We start from the raw sequence: 19,895 nt of genomic DNA, 5'->3' as shown, positions 1-19,895 counted from the left end.
TGCCTCACATCTTTCCCAACACTTGAAATTATTGGGAGTCTGATTTCAAATTCTCAGGTCTTTGTAACTCATTAACGTTTTTCATTTTCTACTTACACTTAAGGTCTGGCCCACATGCTTCCTTTTCCACAAAGCTTTTGCTGGTCCTCCAAACTGGAAGTGGTCTTTTCTCCTTAGGAAGTGATCTTATGCCATGTCTTGTTCCTCTTCTAGCCCTTTCCACTGTTTAGCATTATTTGACTATTTACATATCTGTTGATATACACTGTACTTTGGACACATTTATTGGTTTCATCTGTTAATCTAGAGCCTAGCACATCATAGAGTTTGTTAGATAATTGATGGATGAAAAGTGTCCTCACTTAATGGTCTTGTTCCTTCAACAAATGATTATCCACCATGTACTATATGCTACGCACTGTGTAGGTGCAGAAGGGATGCGAAACTGAAATTCACAAATCCTTCTCCAGTCTATAATAAGCAGTTATAATATCTATACCTATTCTCTGAATATGTGCTTACCGATGAAAACTTTGATGTACTTTTAGCAAATGTGGGAGGTTATTGTTTTCAAATTTATTTGAAAAGCTACTGATCTCATATAGTCCATAAATATAAATTTCCTCCTCGAAAGCAATGGGTTGCATCATCCCCTAAATGCTGGCAGATTAGTCTTTCTTAGATTAGAAATAGAAGAACATCTTTAAACAAGGCTTTTGAGTTTATGGAGATACATATGGTAACTCAGTGGAAGGTATTGATTTAATATCAGGTGAAATGCAAATTCCTAGACAAGAGGTGATCTTCAGTGTGAATTCATATTATGGTCTGATAAATTAATTAACCACCTTCACTTATCTTAAAGATACATAGGAACAATTTAAATGTTTATCATTTCGGGAGTGGTTAAATGATTTATGGTATATTCACATAGCCATTATAAAAGGTGATGAAATTTGTATTCATTTGTGTCAATAGTGATCAGTAACACATTGAGAAAAAACAGGTATGGAAACATTACAGAAGTAGGTATAATACATTTTTGTAAAAATATAATAGCTAAATATCTATACACGAAAAAAGGACATTTACCAAGATGTAAATGGTATTTATCTTTGGGCAGAGAGAGTTTTGGATGATATTTTTTATTTTGTTTGTGTTCTCTTTTTAAAAAACACGTATTTGCAATGAGCATATGTTACTTAATAATCAAACAGTGATAGCATTGAATGAAAGTGGGCAAATGAAGATAATTTTTCCATAGTAAATGAGCAGCTGCATACCAACTGCTGAATTGTGCATAATTTGAGTCTTACAAATAGTCTCTAAAAATATTCCTGAATAGAGTAAAATTTTATAATGTCAGTCTGGAGGTTTCAGATCTGTAGTAGAAACTACATTATAGCTTTAGGATAAATAAATGTGGAGAAAGCCTCTGCCAGCCAAATAACCGTAAGTCCTTAAGGTATTCAAGAGCACTCTCAGGTGACAGATTAGGTTTTCCTCTCCTGTTAGCCCATATTAAATCTTATATGAGCTGCAGCTACTCTTTATTGGGGCTCTTGGAGATGATGCCACTAATCTGGCATAATTCCTATCACCAATAAGAGTTGCAGCCAGGAGTATCTCATGGATTCTGCTTATGTAGATGAACTGATGAGCTAAAACTAACCCTTATTAAAAGTCTTATTTTTATAGAAGTATAGTATTTTAAAAGGGGCATCTGGAAGGAGTTTATAATAATAAACACTTTGTTTTGTTTTTCAGGGAAAAGTGAAGGTAAGTAGACTCTCTTTATCATACATTACATATATGACTTTTCTTATAGATCCAGATGTTTATTTGGAAAATTTTTTCTTCTTCTCACTTCTGAGACTCAGAAGAGGTTAATTTTTATTTCTTCAGTCTGCAGGCCGACGCTCTATCCATTGAGCCAAACCAGTTAGGGCTGGATTATCTTTCTTAATCCTCTCCCCGATTTTTATTTCTTTATTTAAAATTCTGGAGGCGAAAGCACAGGTTAAGGGAAAATGACTGCTTGTGTCTGGGATCAGGCAGTAGGGGCAGCAGGCATCAGCCTCTGATAATTCACTCCTACGTGTTCCACTGCATGTGGAAGCTAGACAGGGAAAGACCCTGTTACTGGTTGAACTTGAGGATCTGCTAGGACTCATACAGAAAGGTTCCAGGCATGATCAGAGTGTTGATTTGCTGGCGTCCAAGGTTTATGCTGACTCTTGGGTGTAGGTATCATTGCCGACTCTCTAATTCTAATGCTAAACTTTTTGACATATTGTAGGTTTACTTTGTCTTTTTCAGAATCCTTTTGCTTTATGAGCGAGATCAAAATGATTTTTGTTATTAAGGCCACGTGTTTAACAGTATGAAAAGACTAAGCTGTACTTAGCTTTAGTCCAGCTAGACAAAATGGCTAAATGTGAAGTATCACTTCCCTCTCCCTCAGAAGTTTATGAACATTATTTTTATGAATTGCTTTTGCATTATGTCTAAAAAAGTAATATTAATGTCTTACAACATTGCTATTTTATTATTGTACGTTAGAAGTAATGCTGAATCAGGCCCAGCCAGTGTAGCTCAATGTGACCCATGAGCTCAGAGGTCATGGTTCAGTTCCTGGTCAGGGCACATGCCTGGGTTGCAGGCTTATTCCCCAGTAGGGGGCGTTGAGGATGCAGCTGACCCATAATTCTGTCTCATCATTGATGTTTCTATCTCTCCCTCTTCCTTCCTCTCTCTAAAATCAATAAAAAACAAAAATAAAAAATAATACTAAATCATACTCTACTGTTTGGAAGAGAAATCTCTTTAGCAGTGATATTATTTTTCCAAGGAGCCTCATATTTTGTTACTGTTAGTGTTGAGCCTATAATTTTCAGTTTTGAGTAACTTTATTCTGCCTTGGGTGTTCCTAGTTCTATGCTGTATTCCACCTACACCAGGAAAGGCTATTTTGTTGGTTTTTTTTTCTTCAGTACTATTTGAAGATCTCAACCTGCTTCTCATCAGAGAAAAGATTGTTAATCTGTGGAGGCTCTCCTTAGAGAAACTATCTTTTTTATGACTGTATTTGTATGTATTCATTTTGGTCAGATATGAAAAGGTTACCTCTGAAAGCTGTCAGATTAGGTGATTATCTAACTGAATTACAGTCAGGTCAAGCTGAGAATAACTACATCAGGATTATAAAACTGAACTGAAAATTTCATCAGAAGGCTAGGTCCCAAACAATATTACACTCTTGCTCCTCCCTGCCCCATTCACAGTCCAAAATTTGAAAAAAAAAAAAAACCCCCAAAAACAAAACTAAAGGTTTTTATAAGAAAACACATCACTTGTAATCCCACAACTCCAAAATCACTGATAATGATAATGGCTAAGTCGACATGCAATTTTCTTCTAAGAAATTTATAAATATGATTTCATTTAACCCTTTCAACAACCTTAGAGGTATTATATATATATATATATATATATATATATATATATATATATATATATATATATTTACTGTTTTCAGAGAGGAAGGGAGAGGGAGATAGAAACATCAGTGATGAGAGAGAATCATTGATTGGCTGCCTCCTGCATGCCCCCAATGGGGGATCAGGCCCGCAACCTGGGCATATGCATATGCTCTGACGGGGAATCGAATTGTGACCTCCTGGTTCTTAAGTCGACGCTCAACCACTAAGCCAGGTCGGCTGTGCTAGGAGGTATTACAAGGAAAATGAGTCCCAGAGCCATTTAGCAGCGCAGCTAAAATCATATGACTTGTAAGTAGCAGACTTTGGATTCCAAGCAGGCAGTTTGGCTCCAGGATCCATGCTCTTAGTTACTATCTCATACTGCTTCTCTGTTAACATTTTGATAATAATGATTGTTTATATATGTATACTTTAATAATAGATATATTATAGTTTTGTATATTATTATTTCCATTTTAATAATAGATATATTATAGTTTTATATATAACTAGAGGCCTGATGCACAAAGATTCATGCAAGAATAGGCCTTCCTTCCCTCCGGCACCCAGGACCCGGGCTGCTTCGCTCCGGCTGCCGCAGCCACCCACCAGGACCCGGGCTGCTTTGCTCCTGCCACTGCCAGGCATTTGGGACTGGAGCTGCGTTGCTCCAGCCTCTGCCACCACCCACCGGGGGCATGCTCTGAGCCATGCCTTGGCCTCTCGGAGCATGCCCCCCCACCCCTGGTGTGTGTCCACTGAGGCTGGGGGCGGCATGAAGTCCCCTCCCTCCCATCTGTGCACGCAGCTCCTTCTGAGCGGTCATGATGCAGCCTATTCCTGAACCGGTTGTGACGCCCGGCTAATTTGCTTATTACTGCTTTATATATATAGACTAGAGGCCTGGTGCACAAAAATTTGTGCACTCGGGGGGGAGGGGGGGGTCCCTCAGCCCGGCCTGTGCCCTCTCGCAGTCTGGGACCCCCTCGGGAGATAATGACCTGCTGGCTTAGGCCTGCTCCCGGGTGGCAGAGGGCTGGCCCAATCCCTAGGTGCAGCCCCTGCTCGGGCTCAGAGCAGGGCCGATAGGGGAGTTGGGGCGCCGCCCTGTCATGCACAGAGCAAGGCAGATTGGGAGGTTGTGATGCCACCCTCAGTCACGCTCAGGGTAGGGCCAATTGGGGGGTTGGGGCACCGTCCCCTGTCACACTCAAGGCAGGGTCGATGGGGAGGTTGCGGCACCACCCCCTGTCACGCACAGAGCAGGGCCAATCGGGGTTGGGGCACCGCCCTCTATCACCCACAGAGCAGGGCTGATCAGGGGGTTGGGGCGCCGCCACTCTCACACTCAGGGCAGGGCCGATGGGGAGGTTATGGCTCTACCCCATCACACACAGAGCAGGGCCCGTGGGGGGGGGGGGTTGGGGAGCTCCCCCCTATCAGGCACAGAGAAGGGCTGCTCAGGGGGTTGGGGCCCCGCCCCCTGTCACACACAGAGCCGCAGGGCGATCAGGGGGTTTGGGCGCTGCCCCCTGTCACACTGATCCCGGTGCCGGGAGGCATATTACCCTTTTACTATATAGGGTAGAGGCCTGGTGCATGGGTGGGGCCGGCTGGTTTGCCCTGAAGGGTGTCCTGGATCAGGGTGGGGGTCCCCACTGGGGTGCCTGGCCAGACTGGGTGAGGGGCTGAGGGCTGTTTTCAGGCTGGGAGTGACTGAAGTTCCCAACGGCTCCTTTTTTTCTTTTTTTTTTTATTCTGGGCCAGCTTTACCTTGAGGCTTGGCTCCAGCTCTTAGGCCTCCGTGGCTAAAAGTAGGTTTCTGGCCTTTGCTTACAATGTTGCGAATCTGCTGGCTGAAGTCCGGCGGTATTTGTTACAGTGTTTCTTAAACTGCCTGCTAAGAGGCCTGCAGCCGCAGATGGGGAACGTTGGTTTCCTCCAACGATCCTCCGTCACTGAGGCAAGCAAGCCTCATGTTAGTTTCAAGCTACCTGGCTGCCGGCCGCCATCTTGGCTGACAGTTAATTTGCATATCTCACTGATTAGCCAATGAAAAGGGTAGCGGTTGTACGCCAATTACCATGTTTCTCTTTTATTAGTGTAGATTATTCCCATGCCCACTCGCTTCCTTAACCTATGTCTTAGTCAGCTCAGGCTGCTTTGACAAAAGACCATAGACTGGGAGGCTTAAACCAAAGACACTTACTTTCTCACAGTTCTGGAGGCTGGGAAGTCCTATGAAGGTGCCAGCAGATTTGGTGTCTGGGAGGGCTCTCTTCCTGACTTGCAGATAGCCAGCCTTCTTGCTGTATTCTCACATGGCAGAGAAAGAGAGAGTTTGGGTCTCTTCCTCTTCTTATAAAGACTCTAATTCCATCATGGGGACCCCACCCTCATTACCTCAACTGACCCAATTACCTCCCAAAGGCCCCACCTTCAAATACCCTCACGGGGGCTTCCATATAATTTTAGGGGATATGCAAACATTTATCTCTAATCGCCTAGATTTCTAGAAATGGCTTTACTGGATCAAAGGTTATGGCATTTTAGGCTCTTGATACATAGGATGAGATTGCATTTTGTCATGGAAAGGATGTGCTAATTTATACCCCTTCCAATCACTGTGCCAGCTGACTTTACCCCTCCATTGTCAGCATTAAATATTATATTTTTATCTTTACTGTTAACAGTGGTATCTCTATAGTTTTAATTTGTATTTTTTTTATTACTTATGAGACTGAGCAATTTTTGTCTATTACCATTTGTATTTATTCATTGTGAATTCTCTGTTCATATTATTTGCCCATCTGTAATGGGCACTTTAGCATTTTTATTCAGTTTATGAGCTTTTTATATTTTTAGGATATTATCCCTTTGTTGAATTTGAAACATCCATCCATTTTATACACTTTGTTGTTTGTATTTTGTTTTTATTTGTGAAGTTTTCCAATAGACCTTTTAAGTTTTCAAGTAGTCTGATTTATTCTTTTTGTCATTTCTTCCATTACTTTTATGCTTGCTTGGTTCATTTTTAATATTACTATAAGCAACTTTATTTTATTTTTATTTTTATTTATTTATTTATTTATTTATTTATTTATTTATTTATTTATTTTATTGCTTAAAGTATTACAAAGGGTATTACATATGTGTCCATTTTATCCCCCCACCCTAGACAGTCCCCTAGCCTCCCCTATCCCCCAGTGTCTTATGTCCATTGGTTATGCTTATATGCATGCATACAAGTCCTTTAGTTGATCTCTTACCCCCCTACCTCCTGACCCCCAACCCTCCCCGGCCTTCCTGCTGCAGTTTGACAATCTGTTTGAGGCAGCTCTGCCTCTGTATCTATTATTGTTCAAAAGTTTATAATGGTCTCTATTATCCATGAATGAATGAGATCATGTGGTATTTTTCCTTCATTGACTGGCTTATTTCACTTAGCATAATGCTCTCCAGTTCCATCCATGACGAAGCAACTTTATTTTATTTTTAAAAAAATATATATTTTATTGATTTTTTACAGAGAGGAAGGGAGAGGGATAGAGAGTTAGAAACATTGATGAGAGAGAAACATCGATTCAACTGCCTCCTACACACTCCCTACTGGGGATGTGCTTGCAACCAAGGTACATGCCCTTGACCGGGATCGAACCTGAGACCCTTCAGTCCACAGGCTGACGCTCTATCCACTGAGCCAAACCGGTTAGGGCTATTATAAGCAATTGTAGTCAAAGAACAATATAGTACAATGTTTGCTATATCTAGTAAATGCATACTTAGAATCTTTACATAGTTATAATTATTTATGTCCTTTAATATATTATTTTAGATAAATATTTTCATGTTACACATTCTTGTCATTTTATTTAAAATATTTATTTTATTTTATTATTATTTTTTTTTTTAAGAGAGAGAGAGACAAGAAGGGAGAGGGAAACATCAATCGATTGCCTCCGGTACATACCCCGCCTGGGGACCATTATTGTCATTTTAATACTTTTATATTATTCTACCATGCTAACTAGTTATATAGTATTCTGTCTTGTTAAATTGGGCATCATTGTTCATTTTAATTATTTCAGGTTTTAATATATATAGCATAATCATCTTTCTAAAAATTATAGCCTCTCCATTTTGAGTTATTTCTTTTTTAAAAAATATATTTTTATTGATTTCAGAGAGGAAGGGAGAAGGAGAGAGAGATAGAAACATCAGCGATGAGAGAGAATCATTGATTGGCTGCCTCCTGCACACCCACAGTGTGGATCCGGGCATGTCCCTGACTGGGAATTGAACCTTGACCTCCTAGTTCATAGGACAACGCTTAATTACTGAGCCATGCTGTCTGGGCATTGAATTATTTCTTTAGAACATAATTCTAAAAGCAGAATTATACTAGGTCTAAGTATATTAACAGTGATGTTATTAGGTCACAGAATATAAGTGATGTTTAGTTTCTGTAACTTTTCTTTGATTTGCTCTTTTGAAATGTTGAATGGTATATAATACCGAGTTATATACACTTCTAATTCTACTTTATAATTTTTATTTACTTTTCAAATTTAAAAAAACCTATAATGAGTTCTTAGTTCTCATAGTATGAACTGTTATCAAGGCTAAGTATTTTTCCATGTATTGACTTAACATTTAAATTCTGCTTTGACTTTCTGTAAAACACTTTATCTAGAAAGTTATTAGCCTGAGCTACTTAATGCTAAAGGCTTCCAAAGACTGAGCAGGAGAGTGGTACTTAACTGACCCCATACCAGGGCATCACTCCTTCCTTTGGAGAAATTGCAAATAAAATTTGGACCTTTTGTCAAACAATCTTTAAATCACTGTTTGGCACACATTTGCTATATTTTTAAACTTTTGAAAAACTTACCTTTTGGCATTTTTGTAATCTTGTGACTTTTCTTTTAATTTCAGAGAACACATTTTACAGCTGGCTAGAAGGTAATTGAAAACTTTTCAACAAATTTAAATGATTTCTCCCCCTCATTTTTAAAAAGACACATGAAGTTAATTTCATCACCTTACACGTTTCACATATGAAATGTCTATTTCCAAATTCCCTCTTTTAGGTCTCTGTGTAGAAAAAAGAGCCTTCTACAGACTGATATCTGGCCTGCATGCAAGCATTAATGTGCACTTGAGCGCACGGTATCTTCTACAAGGTATGTGATGTTTACTTTCATTCCCTTGACCACACTTTGTTTCAGGTATTCTTAACATTTTCTTGGTATTTACCTGAATGGAACACTATTAACCTTACTGAGTATTAAGCAGGAAAAGTTCATTCTTAAATGGTAGTAATCAGGAATACAGGAACTGTAGTTACTATAAGGAAAAGTTCAGCATTATCTTAGCTCTTTACCTTCTTTTAAGAAGCTGCTCAAAACTTTACACATCTCTCTGGAAATGCTCTTCTGTTGTGAGAACTGAAACAGCACAGATTGTTATTCTTTAGATATTACTGTATCGGAACTCATTTATCTGTGTGCCAGCATCAGGCCTGAAGTTGAATGGGTAAAAGCATTTTCTGTTGCTCTTTAGCCTTTAAGAATGCTCTTCAAAATGAGACCATGATTGATTTTCATGAGTAATATATTTCTTCTGGAACTAAAGTAATTTTTACATTTTAGAAATAAACTGTAGTAACCTGAAGGCTTCAAACTCATTAGTAATACTGGATAGTCATTTTTAATTGTGTCTTTTGGTCTTATGAATACATTTATATTCAGAAACTTGATTTTTATTGAACCTGGTTTCTCAGTAAAACATTTAATTTATTTTCCTTTTATGCATGTGTTCTAGAAGATAAAATATTAATATAGAACTATTAAAGGCTAAGTTATGAAAAGTTTTCATGGTTATATTATTATATATTTTAGTATATAAAATTAAATTAATTTCTGTAGCTATAAACAATCTAATGTAATTTTATCTAATTAAGCCTACTTAATTTTAAAATTAAATTTTTAATATTTAATTCTTTTGTCTTCTTAGATACCTGGTTAGAACAGATATGGGGACACAACGTAACAGAATTTCAGCAGCGGTTTGATGGAATTTTGACTGAGGGAGAAGGTCCAAGAAGACTTAAGAATTTGTATTTTCTCTACTTAATAGAATTAAAGGCTTTATCTAAAGTGGTACCATTCTTTGAGCGCCCAGATTTTCAACTCTTTACTGGGAATAAAGTTCAGGATGCAGATAACAAAATGTTACTTCTGGAAATACTTCATGAAATCAAGTAAATGATATTTTTACACTTATATGTATATATTTTAAAATATATTTTTATTGATTTTAGAGAGAAAGGGAGAAGGAGAGAAAGATCAATGAAGAGAGAGAATCATTGATCGGCTGCCTCCTGCACGCTCCCCACTAGGGATCTAGGCTGCAACCTGGGCATGTGCCCTGACAGGGAATCAAACCGTGACCTCCTGGTTCATAGGTTGATGTTCAGCTGCTGAGCTATGCCGGCCGGGATACACATATATTAATAGAAGAGTGACAAGTGGTATCCAAAATTAAATTCTTAAATATGCAATATAGAGAAAGAAAAACTACTTAAAAAATAATTAACAGCAAATTTTGCTCATAGGCCTTTAGAATTGATTTATGGTTTTGTTTTAACCTGGGTACTAAAAAGCATATATTTTTAATTTTAAGAGCTATTCTTTTAGTAATTAGATACCTGCATTATTTTCACATTTAATTGAATAGGTTGGATTTGGGGCCAAACTTCAATTATATTTTGCAGTTAGCTTTTAGATTCAAGGGTAAGAATTTGCTTGGGGGCATCAGAGTGTTCCTTTTACTCTATTTTCTACTCTATTTTAATTATATGATTCATCACTGACCAGCAAAATATCTTTTTAGCAGACCTTTTAATATTTTCTAAAATATAAAAATGAATATTCTCTGTTTTAAAATGCAGGTCATTTCCTTTGCATTTTGATGAGAATTCGTTTTTTGCTGGGGATAAAAAAGAAGCAAACAAACTAAAGGTAATTATTTTATACTTTAACTTAATTTTTAGATACAAACTCTTAGGCAGGAATGAATATAAACCCATGTTTTTATCCTTAACAATAAATATTGATATACATCCTGAAATTATAAGAAAAATCAGAGTCCTACTGTTTCTTTTCCTCAAAAAAGGGAAGCCCAAAAAGCAGGTCCAACTTATGATTTAGTTTGTGTTGTGTTAAAAATAACAACGGAAATCTGTGGGTTCCATACTGATAGGCTCATGTAATAAAGAGAGGTTATAAATTAAAGAAGCAGGATCTCTAGATCATGAGTGGAAGTTATAGTCTGTCTTTGGTTAGAGAGAATTCTGAAAATGGTTTTCGTTAAATTAAAGGATTCCTTTAGGGGAAGAGGCACAATGTTGTTTTGTGATTCATCTTATTCAATGGGAATGAAAGGCATTTAGGAGTGCCAGCAGGTAGCTGTGGCTAGAACAGAAGACCTGATACCCCACAAAATGGAATGTTTTTGCCTTGCCTCTTTTTGTTTATTGATGTGTGTGTGTGTGTGTATGTATATATAAATTTTTAATTACAGATGACATACAGTATTATATTAGTTTAGGTGTACAATTTGCCTTGCCTTTTAAAGAGTTATAACCTCAGGCAAGACCATTTTTGTGTCTATTTGCATCAAAATATGACAAATATAAAATAGTACTAAGAAGATTTATTAAATGCTTACTGTGTGGAAGGCATGATTTTTGTCATTAAAGGGAGAGACAGCTCCTATCCTCAGGGGATTTCTAGCCCATCTGGGGACTCAAGTAAAATTATACTACTGTTCTTTGTCACAAAGGTATGTGTAAGTAAAGGTGGGTGGCCTTCAGGAACATTGAGCTAATTTCATCAGAATATTTTTAACAGTCTTCCTCTGTTTCTTGTTCTTTGTTTCTTACTGTAAGGAAAGAACCTGATTTTATGCCATTTGCAAGCAAAATCCTTTTTGCAGTCAAGTTTTGTGCTGTTAGATAACAGTTATTTTTGACCTCCCATCTACCTCCTACTTAAAGCATTCTTGCTAGAAATACATACCTCACTGCTTATATAACCTCCCAAACAGCTTCCAGGAACTTAGAAATGAGGGGGAAGATGCTGTAATAAGATCCGCCCCCTCCATACTAGTTTCAGGATCTTCCTTATTTTTAGGCTACTTGCTGGTTTATTGTAGAGTTTTTCGGCATTCACTCTTTTTTAGATTGCGTAGATTAGAAATATTTCTCACAATGTTTTAATTTTATCAGAACGAAAACCCTCAAGTTTGATGTCCTGTGGCATTTAACAGATAACTTTTCAAAATCCTTTTACAAGAAAGGAGTAAAAAAAACCCAAGAGAATTTGTTAATATTGGGGATTTACTTTCTTAAAATAGTAGTTTATGGTGAATATCATGGATTTGAACAGTCACACAGGTTCATTTAAAAGTCTTATCTTTTCTCCTTTATGCTCTATCAGTGTTTGGTTAGAAATAGAAGACTTGCATGAGAGAGGATTGTTTCGTGTTCAGTTCAAACTAGAATACGATTTTACTTGAAGGCTTAAAAACATTTGAGAATTGGATGAGAATTGTTTTTTGGTCAATTGGTTTCATGGAATATAAGTCACAGTATATAACCACAGCATGTTTGATTATTCTACCCCCGGTTATACTTTTAATTGTTGATCTAAAAATTGGACACACACAGGGGAATTTGTAAGTGACTTAGGTTCTGGTTATTTTTTGGATCATAAGTTTTTCTCATCTGAGATAACTTTGGAATATATGCAGGATATTGGACATTGATTGCTATTTGTGGAAATCTCAAGGATTTTCTCCTGTTCTGAGTTAGTTAATTTCTGGCTTATTAATTTGGTTCTAGCATATTAAGTTCACTTAAGCGCTGTGCTTGGTTTTAATTTTGCAGTGTTAGAAACTTACCCTCTCTGTATGTGCCATACAAAGATTTACTTAAGAGCTGCCTTACATTCAAGTATTTGAATTTACATGGATTCAAATACCGAATTTACACAGTGTCTACAAAAGCAAGCACAGTCTTTTATAACAAAGGTTTCCATCCTTTGCAAGTATGAAAGTCAAAAACTTTCAAGGACCTTACTCACTTTAAATTAGTAACATTTTAAAGTAAAAGTTGTGTTTTATTGATCATAACATTTTTATCCATTTGGAAATTTATAGTGCATAACAGGGAGCTATTTATTCAGTCTCTATACAATACTTGTCTATAAATGGATTTTGTAGGCCCTTGTAACAACTATTAAGTCTCCCAGAGGTCAACGCCTCATAGGATAGGCACATCTACTTTAGAGTAATTTTACTGCTCCCTTATTAGTGTTAAAAGTATGATTTTCCTGTAATTCAAAGTTGAAACATAAATTTAAAGAAAACCTCATATCAAATCACCAAAACCTTAAGAGTAATATGAGTAATATTACTGGGTACATATTTTTAAAAAGTAGATTTTAAGTTAGGATTCTGAGCTCAGCCCAAAAGATACAGAAACACAAGATATAAGTATTGCTAACATATGGTAAACATTAATAGTAATAATGTGGGCTTTGTATGAACACAAAATTTGTATTAAAAAAGATACAAGCTCTGGGATCCTATTAAAGATCTTTTACATGTTACAGCTGTTTCAGAGCCTCAAGCTGAATGAAACATCTGGGGAAAGACTGAATTGAGTAAATTAGAGTGAATTGAAGTCTGCTTTGAATAGTGGGTTCCAATCTTTACTGATTTATTCCCAGTTTTAGATCTCTGGTCCTGTTCTCTTCTGGTTGAGCCTAGTGTGTGGTTATTAAAAAAAAGAGAAGAACACTATATGCTCCCCAAATTATAGGTCAGTTGGTACACTGTATGTTTCATCTGAAATGTATGTCAGGTTTCCTGCTTACAGTACTGTAAGCTGATTCTAGTATCAGTCCAGGATAGAGGGAGTCACGTGGAGGATCAATTGATAATTCTTACCTTTGGAGTAAATGAAGATGTGTTCTTGGCTTCACTTCTCTTCTCCTTATTAGTTAAGGACATCTATTACTTTTGGATGAGCTGGATGTCTGTTGCCCTATTATAAACAATATAGTACCCTGATGTTCAAAGACATACACACATTTATTAAAAGTATAAAGACAAAAAATTCAGTTCGGCTGGTGTAGCTCAGTTGTTGAGCATTGACCTATGAAGCAGGAGATCATAGTTCGATTCATGGTCAGGGCACATGCCGGGTTGCTGGCTTGATCCCCGGTGTGGGGTGTGCAGGAGGCAGCCAATCAGTGATTCTCTCTTATCATTGATGTTTCTATCTCTCTTTTTCTCTCCCTTCCTCTCTGAAATCAATAACAAATATATATATATTTTTAATTCAGAATGTTCAATTTTACTTGTAATGGTTTCTTTATAAAACTTGGTAAAGGGTACATGGATGTTCACTATATTCTGTATATTTTTGAATAATAATAATAATAATGATAATATCTGATTTTTCTCACCTACTATGATTTTTTAACTACTATGAAGTCAAAGATTTTTATTTTTTTCTCTTCCATCTCTTTCTTTTTTTTTTTTTTTTTGGTAAATGACGCCATCCAACCCTTGTTCCCTCTTTGACATAGTTAATAGTCACATACAACAGAATACCTCACAGGCATTCAGAAAATAGTATTTGACTATATACTGCAGCTTAATATAATTTTGTTACTTGTTCTTAGGAGGAATTTCGACTGCATTTTAGAAATATTTCAAGAATCATGGATTGTGTTGGTTGTTTTAAATGTAGACTGTGGGGAAAGCTTCAGGTAAGCAAATCTATCTCAATCCTATTTTTCATTTATTCTTTACACAAAGCATTTTCTGATATTTTCCTTTTTTCTTATTTCTATTATAGACTCAGGGTTTGGGTACTGCTCTGAAGATCTTGTTTTCTGAGAAACTGATAGCAAATATGCCAGAAAGTGGGCCCAGTTACGAATTCCAACTCACCAGACAAGAAATAGTATCATTATTTAATGCATTTGGAAGGTTAGTTTAAATGTATTAAAATTGTTTCTGCTATCAAGTAAGTCTAATGCAACATATATACTCTCAGATAAAACTGGGTAAGGAATATCCTTTAGAGTGAAATTATCTCATTATGGAATTCTAGGATCTTATGATACCTTAAGTATGTAGATACAAACAATCATTACGTGATATTCTTTATTTTTATCTGTTGACTTTTATAGTCATGATTAGTTTACTGCTTGGACCTCAAAATTCATCGTACTGAATTTGTATATTTTTTAATTATTATTATTATTTTTGTTGTTAACCCTCATCCAAGGATATATTTCCATTGATTTTTTTTAGAGAGTTGAAGGGACAGACGGGGAAAGGGAGAGAGAGAAACATCAATCTGAGAGGGAAACATTGACTGGTTGCTACACTTGCTCATTTGGACTGGGGCTGGGGATTGAACCTGCAACCCAGGTACATGCCCTTGACCGGGAATTGAACCCTCGACCCTCCAGTCTGTGGGCTGACGCATTAACCCCTGAACCACATGGTCTAGGGCTCCAATTATTTAAAAGTAGTTTCTTGTGCTGCCCAAATATCTTTTTAATATATATTTCTTATTGATTTCAGAGAGGAAGGGAGAGGAAGAGAGAAATAGAAACATGTGATGAGAGAATCATTGATTGGCTGCCTCTACATGCCCCCTACTGGGGATTGAGCCTGCAACCCAGGCATGTGCCCTTGACTGGAATCAAACCCTGGGCCCTTCAGTCCACGGGCCGGTGCTCTATCCACTGAGCCAAACCAGCTAGGACCCAAATATTTTTTATAGGTCCTGGAAAAACTCATGTTTTGTATAGGTGTAGATGTAAAATTTCTTTGTAAATTCACCCCTATGTAAAAAGGTTAATAATTCTTTAAAAATAATTTAATTTCATAAAAATGATTGGAAGATAAATTTGAAATAAGGCACTTACATTATTAAATTTAAGTATATCTGTACTTCTTTCTGGTCTCTCATATATAAAGATGCAGAGATTTGGAAAAACTAATATTTTCTAAGGACTAACAGATATGATTTAATATTTTGGGTTTGAAATAATTGACCTCCAAAATTATTCTTTTTTGTTGTTATTAATCCTCACCCGAAGGTATTTTTACACTGATTTTTAGGGAGAGTGGAAGAGAGAGGGAAAGACAGAAACATTGATGTGAGAGAAACACATCAATTGGTTGCCTCCTGCATGAGCCCTGACCAGGGCCCGGGTAGGGGAAGAGCCTGCAATCAAGTTATGTGCCCTTGATGGGGAATCAAACCCGGGACCCTTTGATCCATAGGCCAATGCTCTATCCAATGAGCCAAACTGGCTCAGGCCAAAATTATTTTTTAGTACCCAGAAGCTTGACAGTTATATTTCATTGAGTACTCTGCTACTTCTTTCATGGTGGTGAGCAGAGCTAAACTGCACTTGAAGTAATGAACAAACTTTACTTTTTATAAAAATTAGTAAGAACAATTTGATCACATGTTTACTATTCTTACTCTTTAAAGTCCAAACGCTTTGGTTCTTTGTATATTTACTAAATATGATGATTAGTTTTCAGCACTTGTATACTTATGCATATTTAAAATGCATATTTTAATGATCTACTTATATGTATGTACTTTAAATACTAAGCATATGAATATACTTATGATTACTTAAAATAACGAGAATTTTAATATTTTTGTACTTTGTAATTCTATAATTTAAAACTGTAATAATAAGTTATGAATACTTAAATATAACAAATTTCTGGGCAATACTATCTTAGTTTTACCACATCAAGTTAAGAACTAAAGTACATCAAAATAGATTAAATGATTTATGTACCTTTAAATTTGTTGAAATAAATTACTTAAAAAATTTTTTTCTGTGCTCGATAAGTGCAAAGTGAATAACTTTCAGAGAAAAGTTACCTAAGATAATTTCTGAGTGAAAAAAAAAATTTGTTTGTTACAGAATTTCTACAAGTGTGAAAGAATTAGAAAACTTCAGGAACTTGTTGCAAAATGTTCGTTAAAGAAAATGAGTTGAGATGTGCCTGTTTTGGACAATGGAGGTCAAAGAGTGGAATTTCATTCAAAGGCATAACAACGACAGTCTTAAGGCAAATATTTTATAAAGCTGCTTTTGTAAAAGGAGAATTATATTATTTTAAGTAAACATTTTTTAAAATTGTATTGTCTATGTATAATATTGTGAATAAAAGATACTTTGGTAATGTGGTACAAATTTTAAAGTTTAATATTGAATAAATCAGGATTATTAAATTCATATATGTTAGCAGTACCTGATGTTCTAAGTCTCTCAAACTAGAATTTTGTGTAAGATGTAATATAAATAAAACTATGGCCAATGTGACAAGTGTTTAATAAAAAAATACTAAGGAGGCTCATGAATAACCCATAATTAACAGCCTAAAAGTTTTCAATACATTTAGACTTAACTGATTTAGTAAATAAAAATACAGAATGCCCAGTTATATTTGAGTTTCAGATAAACAAAAACTTTTAAAAATATAAGTATGTTGCATGCAATATTTGGGACATACTTAAAACAAAAAAATTATTCCTTATTTAAAATTCAAATTTAACTGGTTAGCTTTGTGTTTTATCTGGCAACTCCAAAATATATTGATATGAAAAAAATGTCACTTTTAGAATTATGTTACTATTTTGATTGGCTTGGTTTTGTTTGTTGAAAGATACAATCAGAACTAAATGGTATAGGGGATTTCTATGCATTGTGAAAAGTTGAAAAGATTTATACATTTATTCTCATAATACTTTACCTAATATTGAATAAATTTAGGAGAAATCTTTTATTTTTATATAATTTCAAATTTACAGGAAAGTTTCTAGGATAGTACGAAGAACTTTTATCCAGATTCATTGATTGTTAATATTTGCTTTATCTTTCTTGCTCTCTCTATATACACATACTATTTTTAACTCAATCATTTGAAAGTCAGTGACAGGCCCTTTGAACCCTACATACCTTAGTTTGTAATACTGAGTAATTTATTTAATATGATTTTTTTCAGGAAAAAAAAATCTGGAACTGTAATGTGATAAGCCTTACAATAAGGAATCATTTTGAGTTTGTTTTGTCGCCCTTTTAATGTTTGATCTGTAAACTCACAGGGATGTCATTTAATTTATTTTTTGGTATTCATTTCCTTTTTCTCCTTAAAAACTGAACTTTTGGAGGTTTTATTAGTGAAAGCTCTTCAATGATAAAAATTTTTGAAGGGGTTTGGGAATTTATATCACATGGTGGTTATAGAGAAAAAAGAAACTATACCTCAAAATTATGTGCCTCTTTATATGTCACATTATTAATGAAGTAGGGTTTATTTATATAATGGTTTAGAAATGTCATTTTACACTGCTGTATTCTTTTTCTTCTCTGTGTCCCTAAGACCTGGTGTAGTGTTAAACACATAGTGGGTATCCAATAAATATTTGTTGAATGAATGTATGAATATGTACTCTGTATATTTTAAATGAATAATTTCAGAGCTAAGTTTAACAATATGTTGTATTTCCCTTTTTCCCCTTCATTTGAATAGGGTAGGAAAAGAAAGACATTAACTTACTAGTTAAATCAATATTCTTGGAGACTCAAAGGACTATGAAATAATTACCATATATAAAAGTTTAAGGACATTTGTAGTGCTCTGAAAATGTGGTAGATGGATTTAAATGGTAATTTGCCTGTATACCTCTCTCATGCCCCTGCCCTTTTTTAACAGCCAAAATTTTTTTGAAATAAATTCCTATCTTCACTTTGTCACCTTCCACTTGCTCTTTAGCTAAAATCGGGCTTTTGGCTCTGTAGTTCTTAACAATTTCTTCCTTTGAAGTCTAAACTCCCAGTTCTAAATCCACAGTTCAGGTCAAAAGGCATTTCTTATTTGACTTTATTTTTTATGCATTTGACATTGTTGACAACCCCTTCTTTAAAAATCCCCTTCTAAACCTCTGATTTCCTTATATTTCACTTAATCCTGGATGCCTTTCTTTTACCTGATTTAATTTATACTCCTCAGGCTCTCATTCTTGCTCTCTTAATCACCACCACTTCTTACTTTTGGGTAATTCCAATTCAGTGATTTCTAAATCCTTATCTTTAGCTCAGACTTCTCCATCTGTCTACGACATATCTTTACTTGGTTGTCTTAAAGCATTCATTCTCCCCCAAGCCTACTCTTATACCTATGTTCCTTACTCTGATTAAATTCAGAATCATTATCATCTAAATTCTCTAGGCTCACTCCTTTCCTCCATCTTACCCCTATCCAGTCAGTGTCTAAGTGCTAGGGATTTTATCTCCATATTTCTGATACATCACTGTCTTTTCATTTTAATTGATTGTTCTTACCTAAAGTACTACACTAACCTGTCTTATACCCAGCCTGTTTTTTCTGTTTTGTTCCACGATGCTACTAGAGTGGGTTTTCTAGAAGCACTCTAACAAGGTTCTCTGATGTGTGTCTCCCAGTCCCACGTCCCCCACCACCCACATTTTGATAAAATGGACTTAGAGTTCTTCAAATGCACCATGGTCAGTCCCCTACACCTTGGTTCATGCTGTTCTCTTTGCATCAATTTGCCCTAGCTATCCTTCCCCACCTGGAAAATTTCTGTCCCCCTGAAGGCCCCCATAAAGCATCACCTCTGTGAAATCTCTCGTTTCATCCCAGGAGGACCATAACTAACTTCCTTTATTTGTGTTACCACTGTAATTACAACCTACCTCTATTGTGGCACTTATTGTACTGTATTATTTTTGTTTTTTAAAGCCTCCTCTACTAGAATGTGAGCTCCTTAAGGGCAGGAAAAGGAACTTGATCCATTTTTGCATCTCTATAGCATAGTTTTTGGCATATGAACACTTAATAAATGAATGTTTGTTGAATAAATTGCTTTTAAAATAATAACTTTATTCTACTAGAGGTCATATTTTCACTCCAAATGTTCTTCACAGCAACAGTCAGTGGATTCCCAAAGATCTGTGGACTTTAGGGGAGTCAATAAAGGTCCTGAAATTGTATTCAAAATTTGGTGTGGTTTTGGTGGACTATGAAAACGGTCAATTATGGAAAAAATAGTAAGACCTCTTCTTTCAGGGGAAAAGGTAACATCATTGAGGAATTTTTGAATAATCAAAGAATAACTGCGCAAGATTATGGGCTAAATTTATCCCTATCCTATCTAATAATAGACAAACATGGTAATTAACTGTAACTTTGCTACCCTTCCCAATGGCTAATCAGGGTGATGTGCAAATTAACTGCCAGCAAAGATGGCGGCTGGCAGCCAGGCAGCTG

The 19,895-nt window shown here is 35.9% G+C and overlaps 1 protein-coding gene across 2 annotated transcripts in view; it reads left to right on the top strand.

Moving 5' to 3' along the window:
* The window catches only part of ERO1A (endoplasmic reticulum oxidoreductase 1 alpha), a 44,895-nt gene extending 25,393 nt beyond the window's left edge, over positions 1–19,502 (top strand). The window contains exons 9-16 of one of the 2 annotated variants that reach the window (XM_036307128.1): positions 1,768–1,779; positions 8,418–8,444; positions 8,573–8,665; positions 9,498–9,744; positions 10,435–10,504; positions 14,237–14,323; positions 14,413–14,546; positions 16,523–19,502. In XM_036307128.1, coding sequence (XP_036163021.1) covers positions 1,768–1,779; positions 8,418–8,444; positions 8,573–8,665; positions 9,498–9,744; positions 10,435–10,504; positions 14,237–14,323; positions 14,413–14,546; positions 16,523–16,583 — 731 coding nt within the window. In that variant the 3' untranslated portion in view covers positions 16,584–19,502. The remainder of the gene's footprint in view (positions 1–1,767; positions 1,780–8,417; positions 8,445–8,572; positions 8,666–9,497; positions 9,745–10,434; positions 10,505–14,236; positions 14,324–14,412; positions 14,547–16,522) is intronic. The other variant, XM_036307138.1, reaches the window with a different exon arrangement.
* Positions 19,503–19,895: the final 393 nt, after the last annotated feature.

The sequence above is a fragment of the Myotis myotis genome, unplaced genomic scaffold (genome assembly GCF_014108235.1).
Source record: "Myotis myotis isolate mMyoMyo1 unplaced genomic scaffold, mMyoMyo1.p scaffold_m19_p_1, whole genome shotgun sequence".
NCBI lineage: Eukaryota > Metazoa > Chordata > Mammalia > Chiroptera > Vespertilionidae > Myotis > Myotis myotis.
The sequence above is the reverse complement of the archived record's forward strand: the minus strand, read 5'-3'. Positions and strand labels throughout refer to the sequence as shown.